Here is an 18,163-nt window from a genome sequence, read left to right on the forward strand (position 1 = left end):
GAATTCTGTCTGCTTGCTCCTATACTTAGGCGGGCCCCTTTCACAATTGTTTTTTAATTGCACTGCAACATTCCCGATATTTTGCACTGCGCAATAACAGCCTATACAGTGAGGCATACACAGTCAAGTTTTTTTTGCTTTCCTGACTCCTGCGGTAAGACAGCTGGAGCCCTGAACTCTGGGCTTAAAGAACTACAGGAGGGGGAAAAGAGTACCCCGTGACTTCTAATGGTCCCCCGCAGACGTCCTGTGCCTGCGCAGCCACTCACCGATGCTCCGGGCCCTGCTTCTGGTTCACTTCTGGAATTTTCGACTTTAAAGTCGGAAAACCACAGCACCTGCGTGGCCGTATCCTTGCTCCCGCTGATGTCACTAGGAGTGTACTGCGCAGGCGCAGACTGTACTCCTGGTGACATCAGTGGGAGTTAGGATACGGCCAGTGGTTTTCCGACTTTAAAGTCGGAAAGTCCATAAGTGAACCAGAGGTAGGGACCGGAGAATCGGTGAGTAGCTGCGCGGGCACAGGATGCCTGCGGGGGACCATTAGAAGCCCCGGATAAGTTCAACAATTTTTTTTCCCCCCTCCCTACCCCCCTACAGTACTCCTGTAAGGCCACATGCCTGGGAAAAATGCATTTTACACCGCCATAAAACCGAGCATGTGGCGCCCTCTGAGTCCTTCACAAAGGGAATGAACCCCTAGGCTTCTCCTCCCTCCGAACAACAGTTCGGAGGGTTGAGGAGCCCTTGTCCCCTTGCCAGAGGCTTGGGGTGGGGGGACTTGGGTGAAGGTTTGCCTCACTTCTGGAGTAACCACACACATCAAACTGTTAACCCACTGCATTTGTGCCTGCCAGGCCATTCCGCAATCAATGTAATAGCCCCATAGGGCAATCATTGCTTCTGTGTTAGTATGCACCGGTTTTGTGTGACCCAACGATGCAAGTGAGAAATTTTTAAGTGCAGTTTCAGTATCAATTTCACATTCCATCCTTTCCTTATGTAAGGATCCATCCCTCTCTGAACCCCCATGTCTTCTGATGCATAGCCCCGCCCCTTGCAGAAAAGGGCCATGGCACTTTCTCTACATGAGATAAAAAAAAATGTCGAAGCCCTGTTCTGCAAGACGGTGCAGCTATGTGCCCTAATCTGGCGGACACTGTGCTAGGGGTGGAATTTGTAAGAAAAAGGCCCCGGCAGGTAGTTAGAACTTCATATAAGAAGAAAACCAACAGAATGTGAAATTGACACTGAATTTGCTCTAATTTTTTTGTGCAAGCTAGATAGGGGCCACTGCAGTGAATGTAGCATGTGTACTGCGGTCCCCGATCCCTCTTGATGCCCGGCGAATTGTCTTGGCCAGGCCAATTGTTCTAATCGTCGTGCGCTATACACCATTGGCATCCTTCCCCCTGCGGTCTAGCCACACATCTGCCCTGAGCTGTCACCCGAGAGAGTCCCGATCCTGACAGTCCTCTAATGTGTGTACGAGGCTTTAGAAGCAGGTTTATCATTGAATTGATTTGTAAATATGTGCAAAGTTTACATACAACTTTACTAGTGTGCTCAGAGATGCATCACAAGCAGTCATCATCTGCTATTATCCCACAAAGTTAACATTTCTAGCTGCACAATTTCCCCTCAGTTGGTGTCACCCACCAAGATAGAAATTGATTCTGTGGGTGAGACTGTGGGCCCCCATAGCTGTGCATACATGCTGCTAGGTAACAGAAAAGCAATGGGTTCTATGTCCTTAGTTTGCAAGCCTTTGGCAGGGTCCTCCCTTCCAGTGGCGTAGCTACAAACCTCTGGGCCCCGATGCGGAATCTGGATGTGGCCCCCCACGGCAACAACAGCCCCCCTCCCCCGGCAACACCCGACGCACACACATATCCAAATCCCTATAGCCAGCTATAGGTCCCCCCAGTATAGGTAGCCAGGCATAGGTAAGCCAGTATAGTTGCCCCCGGTATAGGTTAGCCAGGTAGGTGCCTCCAGCATAGGTAGCCAGTATAGTTGCCCCCAGTATAGGTTAGATAGGCAGGCGCCGCCGGTATAGGTTAGATAGATAGTGCCCCCAGTACAGGTTAGCTAGGTGGGTGCCTCTAATATAGGTAGCCAGAATAGTTGCCCCCAGCATAGGTTAGATAGGTAGGTGCCCCCAGTATAGGTTAGTTAGGTAGGTGCCTCCAATATAGGTAGCCAGCATAGTTGCCACCTGTATAGGCTAGCTAGGTGCCCCGAATACAGGTTAGACAAGTAAGTGCCCCCAGGTTAGATAGGTAGGTGCCCCCCAGTATAGGTTAGATTAGGTAGCTGCCCCCCAGTATAGGTTAGATGAGGTAGGTGCCCCCCAGTATATGTTAGGTAGCTGCCCCCCAGGATAGATTAGGTAGCTTTCCCCCAGGATAGGTTAGATTAGGTAGCTTTCCCCCAGGATAGGTTAGAGTAGGTAGCTGCCCCCCAGAATAGGTTAGAGTAGGTAGCTGCCCCCCAGGATAGATTAGGTAGCTGCCCCCCAGGATAGATTAGGTAGCTGCCCCCCAGGATAGGTTAGGTAGGTAGCTGCCCCCCCCAAGGATAGATTAGGTAGGTAGCTGCCCCCCCAGGATAGGTTAGGTAGGTAGCTGCCCCCCCAGGTTAGGTTAGGTAGGTAGCTGCCCCCCCAGGTTAGGTTAGGTAGGTAGCTGCCCCCCCAGGATAGGTTAGGTAGGTAGCTGCCCCCCCAGGTTAGGTTAGGTAGGTAGCTGCCCCCCCAGGTTAGGTTAGGTAGGTAGCTGCCCCCCCAGGATAGGTTAGGTAGGTAGCTGCCCCCCCAGGATAGGTTAGGTAGGTAGCTGCCCTCCCAGGATAGGTTAGGTAGGTAGCTGCCCCCCCCCAGGTTAGGTTAGGTAGGTAGCTGCCCCCCCAGGATAGGTTAGGTAGGTAGCTGCCCCCCCAGGATAGGTTAGGTAGGTAGCTGCCCCCCCCAGGTTAGGTTAGGTAGGTAGCTGCCCCCCCAGGATAGGTTAGGTAGGTAGCTGCCCCCCCAGGATAGGTTAGGTAGGTAGCTGCCCCCCCAGGATAGGTTAGGTAGGTAGCTGCCCCCCAGCAGGATAGATTAGGTAGCTACCCCCCCAGGATAGGTTAGGTAGGTAGCTGCCCCCCCCCCCAGGATAGGTTAGGTGGGTAGCTGCCCCCCAGGATTAGTTAACTAGGTAGGGCCCCCCCCCCATAATGAAGGGGGGAGCCGCAGCTGCGGGGAGGGCAGCCCGACCTCTCCCTCCCTTCCTCTCCCCGGGGGCCCCCCCCTTCAAATGCAGAGTGCGCGGCGCACGGAAGCGCTGTAGCAGGCAGAACTCACCTCTGTCCCTGCGCCGCTGATCTCCTCCCGCTCTGTATAGATGTTGTTACACACTGCTTCCTGTTTAGCCGGAAGCAGTGTGTATCAGCATCTATACAGCGGGAGGAGATCAGCGGCGCTTGGAACGCAGGGACGGAGGTGAGTTCAGCCTACTACAGCGCTTCCGTGCGCCGCGCACTCTGCATTTGAAGGGGGGGGGGGGCCCGGGGAGAGGAAGGGAGGGAGAGGTCGGGCTGCCCTCGCCGCGGCTGCGGCTTCCCCCTCCCAATAGCGCGCACTACAAAAAGACATGGCATGGGCCCCCCGGGCCCCTCCCCCGCCTCTTCCGGAGCCGGGCCCGGTCGCCAGGGCGACCGTTGCGACCACAGGCCCTACGCCCCTGCTCCCTTCCCTAATATATTCTACATGATTGTGTGCTCCTTTCCTATGACAGCTTCGTACTTGTACTACTGGACTTACCTAACAGATCATGTATGTTTTGTGGAAATCCACAGAGATAGTTAGACTCTAATTACCTCACCTGTGCATGTTTATGGTTTTCTGCAAAAAGTGTACTGTTGGTGGGTCTTGAGGACAGGGTTGGGGAACAATGGTCTAGAGCAGTGATGGGTAACCTTGGAACTCCAGCTTAGGTGGAACTACAAGTCCCATGAGGCATTGCAATACTCTGACAGCTCTAAGCATAACTTGGGAAGGCAGGGACATGATGGGATTTGTTGTTTTGTCACAGCTGGAGTGCCAATGTTGGCTATCACTGATCTAGAGTGTGTACAAGGCTTAAAGAGAATCTGTAACATCAAAAATTCCCCTGGGGGGTACTCACCTCGGGAGGGGGAAGCCTCAGGATCCTAATGAGGCTTCCCACGCTGTCCTCTGTCATCTCGCTGCAGCCCTCCGTACAGCAGCGATGTAAATATTTACCCCCGTGGGACAGAGGATGGCGTGGGAAGCCTCATTAGGATCCTGAGGCTTCCCCCACCCGAGGTGAGTACCCCCCAGGGGATCTTTTTGAGGTTACAGTGTCTCTTTAAAGAGTACTTACGGTCACAATGAGTCTGTTATGACAGGCTTTGTCTAAATGATGGATTGAGAGGGCGCAGGGTTAAATACTCCCCTGGCCTGACGTCTTCCCTCCAGGCATGTGATCTCTCCACCTCCCCTCCGAGTTGGGTCCAGGCAATTTTTTTTTCAAAGTGCCCGCTAAGGCTCTGGTTACCTGTGTTGCTGTGACCCGCCCCCAGCTCAGCAGCCGTGGCCTAATTGGTGGCTGCTGAGCTTGGGGCAGGCCATGGCAACGCAGGCAGAAGTTTCCGAAGAGCTTTGTCAGTCTTTAGAAACATGACCGGCACTGCCAAGCAAGGGGCGTGTAGCGTCGCGTACGTATGGTCCCATCCTTGTTCATTTGGGCCCAGGGTGAGCTGAATGGCTAGGTACGGGGACAGATGGCACAGTGTTTCAACTTTTTGATAGATTCAGGTTAAGAAGGAACCCACTGTCCCTATCTCGTTTGTTAACCACTCTACGACCGCCTAACGCAGATTGGTGACTGCAGAGGGGCTCCCCCAGGACCGCCTTAAGCCAAAAGGTGTCAAGTCCTGGGGAAGGAGATTAGCGGAGATCGCAGATGCGTGTACACTTACACTACTGCAGTGCTGTACAGGGGACAGTTCTGTCACTTGGCTGTCCCCTGGAGCAACTCTGAACAGGATCCCCTCTCATAGGCTGATACCTATGAGAGAGGATCACCTTGATTGGCCATCGGGGGGAGGGAGGGGGAGAGAGAAAAAAAAAAAGCAACACATTTATTTAAAATTAAATAACACCTTTAATTAAAAAAAAAAAAAAAAAAAAAAAAAAAAAAAGCCTGCAGCAGCGATCAGATGCCACTAACAGAAAGTTCTGTTGGTGGCAGGAAAAGGAGGAAAAATGAATCTGTGTGCTACATCGTATGGCTCTGTAGCGAACTGTTAGGCCTAGTGCACACCAGAGCGGTTCTGCTGCGGTTTGCGATCCACTTGCGGGTGCGGATCCTCTAGGGTAATGTATTTCAATGGGCTGGTGCACACCAGAGCGGGAGGCGTTTTGCAGAAACGCATACTCCCGGGCTGCTGCAGATTTTGGATTGCGGATGCGTTTCTGCCTCAATGTTAAGTATAGGAAAAACGCAAACTGCTCAGAAAAACGGCACTTCAGAGCGGTTTGCCAGGCGTTTTTTGTTACGGTAGCTGTTCAGTAACAGCTTTACTGTAACAATACATGAAATCTACTACACCAAAACCGCTACACAAAACCGCAAAACGCTGGCTGAAACGCTACAGAAAAAGAAGAAAAAGCGTTTCAAAATCTGCTAGCATTTTGCGGATCTGCTAGCGGTTTTTGGTGTGCACCAGGCCTTAAAGCTGCAGAGCACTGAATTGTAAAAAAAATTAGCCTGGTCTCTGGGGGATGTAAGCCTGTGGTCCTTAAAGGGAACCTAAACTGAGGAGGATATGGATTCGTTCTTTTAAAATAATTCCAGTTGCCTGACTCTCCTGCTGATCCTGTGTCTCTAAGGCTGCATTTCCACTTGTGCGGTGCGAATCGCCGCGGTAATAATTCGCATGCAGATGGAAATTTCGCACGCGGGTCTATGCAAATATTCATGCGAATTTTCATGCAAATTCGCATGGATGACGATGTATGCGAATTTAACCAGGGCAGTGCTGGTGTGCTTTTCCATTGTTTCTATGCGAATTCGCATGCGCATACACAAACCTCATGCGAATTTCCTATTAAATATATAGCAGTGTGCGAATTCTGATGGCTCTGCCATGCAATTTTTTTCTGCACAGAAAAACGCAAAGGAATCCTGACAAGGGGAAACAGTCCCATTCACTTGTATTGCTATGCGAATTTGCATGCGAAAAACGCATACGAATTCGCGATAGTGGAAATGGGCCATCATACTTTCAGCCACAGCCACTCAACAAACATGAAGATCAGGTGCTCTGACTGAAGTCAGACTGGATTAGCTGCATGCTTGTTTTAGGTGTGTGATTCAGCCACTACTGCAGCCAAAGAGATCAGCCTGTCTGCCAGGGAAAAGGAAACATCCATATCCTTCTCAGTTTAGGTTCCCTTTAAGTGGTTAAAAGGGGACTACTGCTGTACTGCATTGCAATGTACATGCACAACACACATGGGATGCCCAACGCACTCCTGCTGCTGCTGTGCTGTGGGATTGTTTACCTGTCCATTTCACACAATGCCCACCACTGCATTGCTGTGATAACCTAACTTGTTCCAATGATTGTTCGTCTGAGAATGGTCAGTGGTTGGGCATCCGCAGAACTTTTACTAACAGAAAGGGCTGCATCATCAAGCTTGTGCTGTGTTTACTGTTTTTACTGCAAGCGTCTCAGGAACACAGAGCTCACACTTGCAGAACAGAGCTAGAGGGGTGTTCAGAGCATTGCTATCACATGTGGAAGATTCCCCCCTCTCCCTGTCGAGGAAATGTTGCTAGAAACCGTGCTAAGCTGCCAGTTGTGTAACGCACCGTGATGGGTGTGTTCTCAGTATACTTCAATCATGTGGTGAAGTTCATATCTTTGCTTATGAAACAGCCTGTGTGCCAGATATGTAACAGTTCTCTGTGGTGATTCATTACCCAATGAATGGATGATTTACTAAGGCTCACAATGGGTACTCGTCAATTTCAACCCAGTGTGGCAAAACAATCAGTCCCTCCTTAATCAGAATGGCCAGACTCAAGGCAAGGCTAGGGCCTAGGGCACCAGGAAGCAAGGGGCGGGCTGGCAGTTAAACTGCCAAACTTTTAGGGCCCGTTTCCACTAGAGCGAATCTGCATGCGTTTCCTGCATGCAGATTGGCATAGACAATACAAGTGGATGGGACTGTTTCCACTTGTCAGGATTTCTGAACGTTTTTCTGTGCAGAAAACATCTGTGCGGCAGAGCCCTCAGAATTCGCTTATCTCTAGGCGAATCACATACAATGTATTTAACAGGAAATTCGCATGCGGTTTTAGTATGCGCATTTTCATGCAAATTCGCATACGATTTCGCATAGAAACTATGGAAAAATGGAAAAGCACACAGGCACTGCCATGGTTAAATTCGAATACATAATTACCAGTCCAGTCCTGCTTCCACAGAGGCAAGCAATGGTCCTGTACTCCTCCCATCTCTTGTGCTGTGCTCCCCCAAGCAAAGCAGAGGATGGGAGAGCACAGTACCCGGGAAGTAATCTGGATGGTTGGAGCACAAGTTTAGAGCACAGGACCAGGAGAACAAATGGCAGGGGGAATACACATTACTGCATTTCAGCAGGGGGAGGGGGGTGGTCACTAAAGGAGGAGGATTGTGCTGGGACTTTTATGGCACAGCACCAGGGCTGTGGAGTCTGAGTTGGAGCAATTTTGGGTACCCGGAGTCAGAGTTGGAGTCGGTGATTTCATAAACTGAGGAGTCGGATGATTTTGTACAAAATCCACTGCCATTTTGGGTACCCGGAGTCGGTGGTTTCATGAACTGAGGAGTCGGAGTTGGAAGATTTTTGTACCGACTCCACAGCTCTGCACAGCACAGCTAAATTAAAGGGCATTAACCACTTAAGATTCCAAGTGCTGCTTTATGTTTCAGGCTATAGACTCTACGTCCTGCATTAAAAGCCGCCACGCGTGCGCATGCACTGTCCTGTGAATGATTGTTGCTACCTAATAGCAACAATCATTCAATAAAGCTAGGGGAAAGAAAGTTAAAAAAAAAATAAAAATTAAAGTGACATAGTCCCAATAAAACAAGTGTGTGTGTGTGTGTGGTGTTTTTTTTTTGTTTTTTTTATCCCTAGTTAACCACTTCTCCCCAAAGCGGTTTTTACCCTGAGGGACGAGCGATTTTCACCTTTCAGTGCTCATCCCTTTCACTTGCCAATAGCTTAATCACTACTAGTCACAATGAAATGATCTATATCTTGTTTTTTTTCACCACCAATTGGGCTTTTTGGGGTTAATATTTGTTGTTAGTAATTACTTTATTTTCTAAGCATTTTAAAGGGGAAAACAAGGAAAAAATTAAATACACTATTTCTCCAATTTCATCCCCTATAGTTTTAATATAAACCCTGTTACTGTACATAAAACCCACACATTTTATCTGCCCATGTGTCCTGGTTATCACAACATTTTAATTATGTCCCTAGTACAAAGTATGGAGACAATATATTATTTGGAAATAAAGGTGTATTTTTTTTTTTCTCACTGATCTCACATGCACGGGAACACACGCAGGAGCGCGCACGTGCATGCGCACAGTGGCAGCACCACTGTTTGACTTATATAAACGTCCTGGAGCCATTAAGCGGCTTTAGCAGGAAGTTTTTATAAGTCTGGTTGTCATTAAGTGGTTAATTTTTACCCCCATACTAACCCATTACTAACCCCTGCAATACCTATACCTGTTTATAAACTATTAACGACTGCCGCCTGTAGCGATCGGATGCGATCAGTAGGGTGAAAGTTTGTGGCCCCCAAAACTCTGCAGATGTATCACTCTGCCATTGCCTAGCGACCCATCTGTACAGCACTATGGCCCCGAACTGTCGCCCTAGCGAATGCATTACAAACGCACAGGCTGGGGATAACGGTCCTCCACATGCTCAACTAGAAATAAAACATGCCATATGGGATATCATTTTAACCGACAAGGGCCAAACAATTAAACTGTGGGGTGTGTCATATCAAAATAAGGAATGGTGAAGAATGAAAAAATAGGGTTTCTCTGCCTAATTTTCACCAATAAAATAGTTTTGGGAGAAAACTATTATCCACTGCCTAGATTGTACCAAAAAAAAAAAAAAAAAAGCTATATATCTCTTGATGACATAAGTAGTTGAAAAGTTACTGCTGTATAAATACGATACAGCTAAAGTGTAAAAAAAAGACAGGAATTGTAAAGGGAAGGTTCAGGGTGAGGGAAAAAAAATTAAAATCCACTTACCTGGGGCTTCCTCCAGCCCGTGGCAGGCAGGATGTACCCTCGGCGCCGCTCCGCAGGCTCCCGGTGGCCGACCCGACCTGGCCAGGTCGGGCTTCTTCTGCGCTCCAATCTGCGTTTCACGCGGGCGCGATGACGTCATCGGACGTCCTCCGGGCTGTACTGCGCAGGCTCAGAATTACTGAGCCTGCGCAGTACAGCCCGGAGGACGTCCGATGACGTCATCGCGCCCGCATGAAACGCAGAAGAAGCCCGACATGGCCGCCGGCCTGGCCAGGTCGGGTCGGCCACCGGAGACCACTAGGAGCCTGCGGAGCGGCGCCGAGGGCACATCCTGCCTGCCACGGGCTGGAGGAAGCCCCAGGTAAGTGGATTTTTATTTTTCCCTCACCCTGAACCTTCCCTTTAAGGGGGTAAAAACCATGGAATGCAAACTGGTTAAAAACATTTTATCTAAAAACCAGGTCAGGAGTACTTTAAAGCACCTGTGATTTGAAAAGCTCTTGCAATGGTATGGGGGATTTTTTTTTTAAAAACATCACATCCCTCAAGTAGGGTCACACCCATACCATTGCATTAGCAAGAGCTTTTCAAATCACAAGTGCTTAAAGAGACACTGAAGCGAAAAAAAAAATATGATATTATAATTTGTATGTGTAGTACAGCTAAGAAATAAAACATTAAGATCAGATACATCAGTCTAATTGTTTCCAGTACAGGAAGAGTTGAGAAACTCCAGTTGTTATCTCTATGCAAACAAGCCATTAAGCTCTCCGACTAAGTTAGTCCTAGAGAAGGCTGTTATCTGACTTTTATTATCTCAACTGTTATTGGACTATTTACTTTTCCTCTGGCAGAGGAGAGGTCATTAGTTGACAGACTGCTCTGAAAGAATCATTTTGAATGCTGAGTGTTGTGTAATGTGCACATATTAGAGAATGATGCAATGTTAGAAAAAACACTATATACCTGAAAATAAAAATGAGAATATTTTCTTTGCTGCTAATCTTCTAGTAATTATTCATAGTACACAACCAATCATATTTTTTTTTCCGCTTCAGTGTCTCTTTAAGGGGCCCATACACTCAGCTGATTTTTAGCCGGTTTTAAATCGATTGACCAATAGATCGATTTGCGGCCGATTTCGATCGATTTCAATCGATCTGGCAGGATGAAAATCTAGCTCGATCTGTTGAGATTGCTTATCATTTTGCATTGGCCCTAATGGAAATCTGATGGCAAAAAAATGCTATCAGATCGATTTTCAATAGATTTTGAATCGTCAAACTGAAATCTATTGAAAATCTGTTCCTAGTAAAAAATGTTCCTAAACACATCAGATAGATCAGAAATCTATCAAGTGTATGGCCACCTTTGGAAATGGCTTAGTAAGGTACTGCTAGTAGGTTCCTGGCCTGTTCTGTCCTAAATTGTTTGACTTTTGTATTTATTCTGCAAGGCTGTGATGTTCTCATTGTGTTTTCCAGGGGAGGATACGAGTCTGCAGCCAAGCACTTTGTGGCAGAAGATCTACAGGTTGATGTTACAGGCAAATCCTATATGATCACCGGAGCAAATAGTGGGATAGGAAAAGCAGCTGCTATAGCAATAGCCAAGAAGGGTAAGGTTATGGGCTGTAAGTTCGAGTTTAGCCTCTAACACCAACAAAGGACCACACTTGTTATAGTTATTCATCTGATGCATAGTGGATTTCTCCCTCGCTTGCCTGTGCCCCCTACTCTGTGCTCCCACCCCCACCATTAGGGCCGTTTCCACTACATGGAAGTTCTTGTGCATTTTCTGCATACAGATTCGCATAGCAATGTATTTCAGTGGGCCTGTTCACACTGTGTGCAGAATCTCTATTCTGAACTGAGCAGAAAATATATAAACAGCAGTCTTGTCAGTTTCTGCACACTACAGGGTATGGAAATCACGTGTTTGAACGGAAATTCCGGTGCGTTTTTATGCGTTTTCGCCGGCAGCTACAGAGCATTAGATATGTATTTTACCCTCCCCTTGCTCAGGTTCGCATGCCCCATCCCTCGTGGAATGGTCTGTTTCTTCACCAGTGTGAAGAAACGTTCCATTTTCCATTGCCCCAATGCTGCAGCATTTTTTGTCTGGATCCGTTTCACTGGGCAGAACGGTCTGGAAAATTAGGGCCTGCAACAATTTTTAGATCCGGGGTCCGGAACGTATCCGTACCAACGGATGCATGTGAATGGATCCATAGGTTGGATCCTTACACTTCCGTTCGTACAGTGTATGTTCCGGTTCCGATCTGCAAAAAAAACGCTGTGAACCGGGTCTAAGCTCAGTGGTTAGTAATGCTTTTTTATTTTTATTTTTTTGCATACTTCCAGGTGGTACTATCCATCTTGTGTGCAGAAATAAGGACAGAGCTGAAGAAGCAAAGAAGGAGATAACGACAAGCAGTGGGAATGAGGTGAGGATCCCGGATTACAGGAAACCTGTATGGGAGGGGCTTTTGGTGATTTTGAAACCAGATACGGGGTGAACACACAAATGTCATGCAGAAAGTGTCCTGGCTAGATTTGAACTGGGCTTATAGCTTTATCAATAGGCCTCTGTAATGTAGCAACTATCATTTCTTGTGTAGGACATTTTTGTGACTGAAGTTGTTTTTTTGTTTGATTACAATTATTCTTATATACTTTAAGCTTAAAGTGTACCCAAGGTGACATGATGAGATAAATGTGTATGTACACTGCAAAACATGTTAATAACCAGGCTGTTTTACTTGTTTTATTTTGCTGCCCAAAAGAGTTAATTTTTAGCCATGGAGGCATGGACATGGCAGCATCTGTCTTGTCGGGAATATAGTAAACATCACTGATGAGCAAATTACAGCCATCAAAGTTTTCCTGTCAAAAAACAACTTCTGAGAGCAGGGGAGATATAAAAAGGTCAATATTTCATGTATTTTCATTTAGAGACACTTAATAGACTACCACTGAGCAGAGACAACAAAATACAGTCTTGACTTTTTTTGTAATAGGAGAATAAATACAATTGTTTGTTTTCATCTCTGGTTCCCTTTAAAGCCCAGCTGCCATTACTGAGCGCTGGTGAATGCTGTAATGCTGATCACATGACTAATGCTTTCTGGTCTGCTAACATTGGATTCTGTATCTGTACACTTCTTTCAGGTGAGTGATTTAAAGTGTATTGAGCGAGATGATCTGTGTTCTAGGCAGACATCCAGCCTTCTCTAGAAGGAGGTCAGCATGCAGTGCAGTGTTTTAGATGTCTCTGAACTGTTAGGCCCAGTGCACACCAAAAACCTCTAGCAGATCCGCAAAACGCTAGAGGTTTTTGAAGCAGATTTCAGAGCGATTCTAGGTATGTTTAGAAAAGTTTTCTAAACATGCCTAGCGTTTTTTAGAGCGTTTTTGTGTAGCAGATTAAAATATTGTTACAGTAAGGCTGCTTTCACAGTGGGACGTTACAGGCTCACGTTAGAGCAGCCTGTAACTCAGCCCAACTCACAGTAATGAAAAATCAATGGGCTGTTCACAGTGCCCACCTTGCGTTACAGTGTAATGCTGGACGTTCAAAGAAAGTGCAGCATGCTGTGCGTTATAGGCGTTTTTAGCTGCGTTAGACTGTTTGCACATGCTCAGTAAGGGGAGAGTCCGCTATTGTTCCTAGCCACATGGCTAATCAATATTCACTGCACTGTAGTGTTGTCCAGATCATGAACAATTCGGGATCTTTTGATCTTTTTTGTGAGTCGAATCATCCGGATCATCACAATGAAGGATTCGGTTCACAGTGGATGTCTGGAAGAAACAGGAACTGCAGCTTCTGTGCACAAGCACAATCTTACTGCTGCATCTCTCCCTTCCCCATTAGCACCCTCAATGTGCCCTCATTCTCCTGCACCTCTCACTCTGCTGCACCCCTGCTTCCCTAGTAAAATGATTCAAAGATCCGGATCTTTTCAATGATCCGATTCGAATCATCCGAATCATTGAAAAGATCCGAACTTCCCAGGATAGCACTAAGAGCCTCATAACGCGGCTCAATCTGACGTCCAACTTCAACACCACCATGCGTTGCATTGGGCACGTTATGCGACCTTAACGTCCCCTACGTTACGGGGAGCGCAACGCAGCGTCTTGGTGTGAAAGAGGCCTAAAGCTGTTACTGAACAGCTTCTGGAACAAAAACGCCTGGAAAACCGCTCTGATATAGCGTTTTTCAGACCGTTTTGCATTTTTCCTATACTTAACATTGATGCAGAAACTCCTCAGAAGTCCAAAAAATCCTGCAGCCCCCGAGTTTGCGTTTGTGGAAAAAAACGAGCCGCTCTGGTGTGCACCAGCCCATTCACTTTCATTAGCCAAGCGGTTTTCCCCCTGCAAGCAATTTAAAAAACGCTCCAGAACCGCTCTGGTGTGCACCAGCCCTTAATCCTCTTATTAAGGGCTGGTGCACACCAAAACCCGCTAGCAGATCCGCAAAATGCTAGCAGATTTTTAAACGCTTTTTTTTATTTTTATGAGGCGTTTTGCTAGCGTTTTGCGGATTGCTGCTGCGGTTTTCAGTATAGTAGATTTCATATATTGTTACAGTAAAGCTGTTACTGAACAGCTTCTGTAACAAAAACGCCTGCAAAACCGCTCTGAAGTGCCGTTTTTCAGAGCGGTTTGCGTTTTTCCTATACTTAACATTGAGGCAGAAACGCATCCGAAATCCAAAAAATGCCTCACCCCGGGAGTATGCGTTTCTGCAAAACGCCTGCCGCTCTGGTGTGCACCACCCCATTGAGATACATTGACCAAGCAGATCCGCAGCCGCAAGCGGATCTGAAAACGCCCAAAAAGCCGCTCGGTGTGCACCAGCCCTTAATCCTCTTGTCTATTTCATTTTGTAACATTGTTTCTTAAAGCTAACCTGTCACTTACTCGGATCCTTACCTTGAGAGAGGGGAGTCTCTGGATCATCGAGGCTTCCCACGTCCTCCTCCATCAGGCTGTTGCAGCGCTGGGACCCAGCCGCACTGCACCTGCACAGTAGCATGGACCTGCTCAGGATTTGATGGAAAAAGCCAAGCCCGATCGGGTCCATGTTACTGCGCATGCGCAAGCCATCGACAAGGGTTTGTTGATGGTTTGCGGCTGGACCCAGCGCAGGAATGGCGAGGAGGAGCGGGTGGATTATCCAGAGGCTTCTCTCTACCTTGGCAAGTACCCTAAGGGCCCGTTTCCACTTGTGCCGCGAGCGGCTTCGAGACGTGCGGCATCACTTCCTGGTCTGCGGGCACGCAGACTAATCCCATCAGCCAGGCCATGCACGGCTTTGGGACTTGCAGCCTCCCGCACGGAAACTGTGGTAATGTCGGCTGAATCGCTAGCGCAAGTGATTTAGCCGGCGGCATCATTTTTTTCTTATGGCAGAGTTTCCCTGCGCTATTTGCCTGCGGGGAAACTGTGGATTCTGTGCGGAAACCGCACTAGTGGAAACGGGCCCTAAGTGGGCACTTTTTTCACTACAGATTTCCTTTTAAAGTGTACCAGAGATGGTCCACAATTGCTAATTTATACTTACCGGGGGCTTCCTCCAGCCCCATAAGCACTTAGCTGTCCCCTTCAGCCCCTCCATTTTGGCGCTATGACTCCCGGTAATCCGGTCAGTCGCCACTAGTCGAGGTCTTCTGCGAATGCGCGCCCCCTGCCGCTCTCCCGTCCCTTGGAGCATTCTGCACCTGTGCAGTACTATTGCACAGAACGCTCCAAGGGACGCTTGCTCTTTTGGCCGAGCCGTGCATGCGCAGAATGCTGCGACTGCCTGGGCTTGATGGGAGTCATAGTGGCATAACAGAGGGGCCGAGGACTGCGATGGAGGCCGCAGTACGTATGGGGCTGGAAGCCTCAGGTAAGTATAAATTGGCGCTAGTGAATCATCTCTGCTTCACTTTAAAGAGAAACTGTATTGTTAAAATCGCACAAAAGTAAACATACCAGTGTGTTAGGGGACATCTCCTATTACCCTCTGTCACAATTTCGCCTCTCCCCGCCGCATTAAAAGTGGTTAAAAACAGTTTTAAAAAGTTTGTTTATAAACAAACAAAATGGCCACCGAAGTAGGTTGATGTACAGTATGTCCACACATAGAAAATACATCCATACACAAGCAGGCTGTATACAGCATTCCTTTTGAATCTCAAGAGATCATTGTGTGTTTCTTTCCCCCTGCAGCTATCTTCCACTGTTTCTTCCTGCAGAGTGCAGACAGCTCTGCCTGTATGTAATTCCTCAGTATGTGAAAGCCCAGCCAGCTCAGGACGATTTATCCAGCTTGTAAAAGATAAGAGAGAAGAGAGAAGCTGCCCTAATCTAAATAATACACAGGCAGTGTGCATAGAGGGGCCTGGAAGGGGGAGTTCATAGCAGAACCACAACACTGAAGAACTTTGCAGCCTTCCAGACACAGGCCGACAAGTCTGACAGGGGAAAGATACATTGATTTATTACAGAGACTGTGATAGCAGAAAGTGCTGCAGTAAGCCAGAACACATTAGAATAGCTTTTGGAACTTGTAGGATGATAAAAAACAGGATGCAATTTTTGTTACGGAGTCTCTTTAAGCCATGTAGACATGCTAGATTAATCATGGCATTTTGATTAAGAATCTTAAACTCTCACCTGAAACAATAACAAACTTTAATTTCAGGTGACCTACTATAATTGTATTTTCTGTACTTCACAGAGTCGTCTTGTAGAAGAAACAAGACATCGGCATATTCTAATTTTGTAGATCTCATAGGAGTGCAATTATAGAATAAGTGGCAGTTCTGCCAGCTTTCCCATGCAGCAGTGTGTGCTATCCAGTGTTACAGTGGAAGCTGCACACCTCTCCCCTACAGCAGTGTGTGTCATCCAGTGTTACAGCGCAGGCTGCACACCTCTCCCCTGCAGCAGTGTGTGCCATCCAGGGTTACAGTGCAGGCTGCACACATTTCCCCTACAGCAGTGTGTGCCATCCAGGGTTTCAGTGCAGGCTGCACACATCTCCCCTGCAGAAGTGTGTGCCATCCAGTATTACAGTGCAAGCTGCACACCTCTCCCCTACAGCAGTGTGTGCCATTCAGGGTTACAGCGCAGGCTGCACACATCTCCCTAACAGCAGTGTGTGCCATTCAGGGTTACAGTGCGGGATGCACACATCTCCCCCCGCAGCAGTATGTGCGCCATCCAGTGTTACAGCACAGGCTGCACACATCTCCCCTGCTGCAGTGTGTGCTATCCAGTATTACAGTGCAAGCTGCACACCTCTCCCCTGCAGCAGTGTGTGCCATCCAGTATTACAGTACAGGCTGCACACCTCTCCCCTGCAGCAGTGTTTGCCTTCCAGTGTTACTGCACAGGCTGCACACCTCTCCCCTGCAGCAGTGTGTGCTATCCAGTGTTACAGTGCAGGCTGCACACCTCTCCCCTGCAGCAGTGTGTGCTATCCAGTGTTACAGTGCAGGCTGCACACCTCTAGCCTGCAGCAGTGTGTGCCATCCAGTGTTACAGCACAGGCTGCACACATCTCCCCCCGCAGCAGTGTGTGCCATTCAGGGTTACAGTGTGGGATGCACACATCTCCCCCCGCATCAGTGTGTGCCATTCAGGGTTACAGTGCGGGATGCACACATCTCCCCCCGCAGCAGTGTGTGCCATCCAGTGTTACAGTACAGGCTGCACACATCTCCCCCCGCAGCAGTGTGTGCCATTCAGGGTTACCGTGCAGGCTGCACACCTCTCCCCTGCAGCAGTGTGTGTGATCCAGTATTACAGTGCAGGCTGCACATATCTCCCCTGCAGCAGTGTGTGCCATTCAGTATTACAGCGCAGGCTGCACACCTCTCCTTTCAGACCTCACTTGCCTGTGACTTTTGCTTTTCAGAATGTGCTGGTGCACCTGCTGGACATGTCCAGTCCGAAGGAAATCTGGGCTTTTGCTGAAAAATTCAAGGCTGAGAACAGGCTGAATGTGCTGGTGAGTCATGATCTTAATAGTCTCTTGAGCTATGGTTAATAACAAGGCATGATGGTTTTCCTAACTGACATGACCTACAAAAATATTATAATGTGCTTTCACATTTCTGGCCAAGTATATAGGCATATTATAGCTATCTGGATATTACATTAAGTCTCTGCCAACCCCAACCTGATCTTAGACATGTATGGCTTTTGGTGACCTATGTTTATATATTCTTTGGGGCCGTTGACACATTTCCTGCACACCCTCCAGTGACAATCCCCCCCCCCCCACCATGTTACTTTTTCTACAATATAGAGATTTACATAGACTTTAGATCAGGGGTCTCAAGCTCAATTTACCTGGGGGCCGCAAGAGGCAAAGTCAGGATGAGGCTGGGCCGCATAAGGAATTTCACATTCGCGGTGCATCGCCGCCTCTGCCCGCCCCTCTCACTCTTCCTTCACAGAGAGGGGCGGGGAGAGGCGGCGATCTGTGCGGCGATTGACGTCAGGAGGGGCAGAGCTGAAGCTGAAAGCTCTGCCCCTTCCAGGAAATGCCGGCGCATTGCCCCCCGGGCGATTTGGGGGCTCTACAGCCCTTGTTTAGCGGCGGGGATGCGGCGGATTACTTGGGAGCACTGAAGCGAACTATAAGGAAGCTTTTGCCGGCGAGGGCCACAAAATATTGCACCGAGGGCCGCAAATGGGCCGCGAGTTTGAGACCCCTGCTTTAGATACAGGGACCCTTCTTCAATTCACGTTTTCTCCTAGTGGATATTGTCACACCTTTATCTATAAAATGCCCTTTAAGCCATCAGCAAACAAGA

General features: G+C 48.1%; 1 protein-coding gene across 1 annotated transcript in view; it reads left to right on the forward strand.

Annotated features, from left to right (window-relative positions):
- The window catches only part of DHRS12 (dehydrogenase/reductase 12), a 45,685-nt gene that overhangs the window by 3,031 nt on the left and 24,491 nt on the right, over positions 1–18,163 (forward strand). Inside the window, exons 2-4 of the mRNA XM_068267126.1 lie at positions 10,827–10,960; positions 11,706–11,788; positions 17,260–17,352. Coding sequence (XP_068123227.1) covers positions 10,827–10,960; positions 11,706–11,788; positions 17,260–17,352 — 310 coding nt within the window. The remainder of the gene's footprint in view (positions 1–10,826; positions 10,961–11,705; positions 11,789–17,259; positions 17,353–18,163) is intronic.

The sequence above is a fragment of the Hyperolius riggenbachi genome, chromosome 2 (genome assembly GCF_040937935.1).
Source record: "Hyperolius riggenbachi isolate aHypRig1 chromosome 2, aHypRig1.pri, whole genome shotgun sequence".
Taxonomy (NCBI): domain Eukaryota; kingdom Metazoa; phylum Chordata; class Amphibia; order Anura; family Hyperoliidae; genus Hyperolius; species Hyperolius riggenbachi.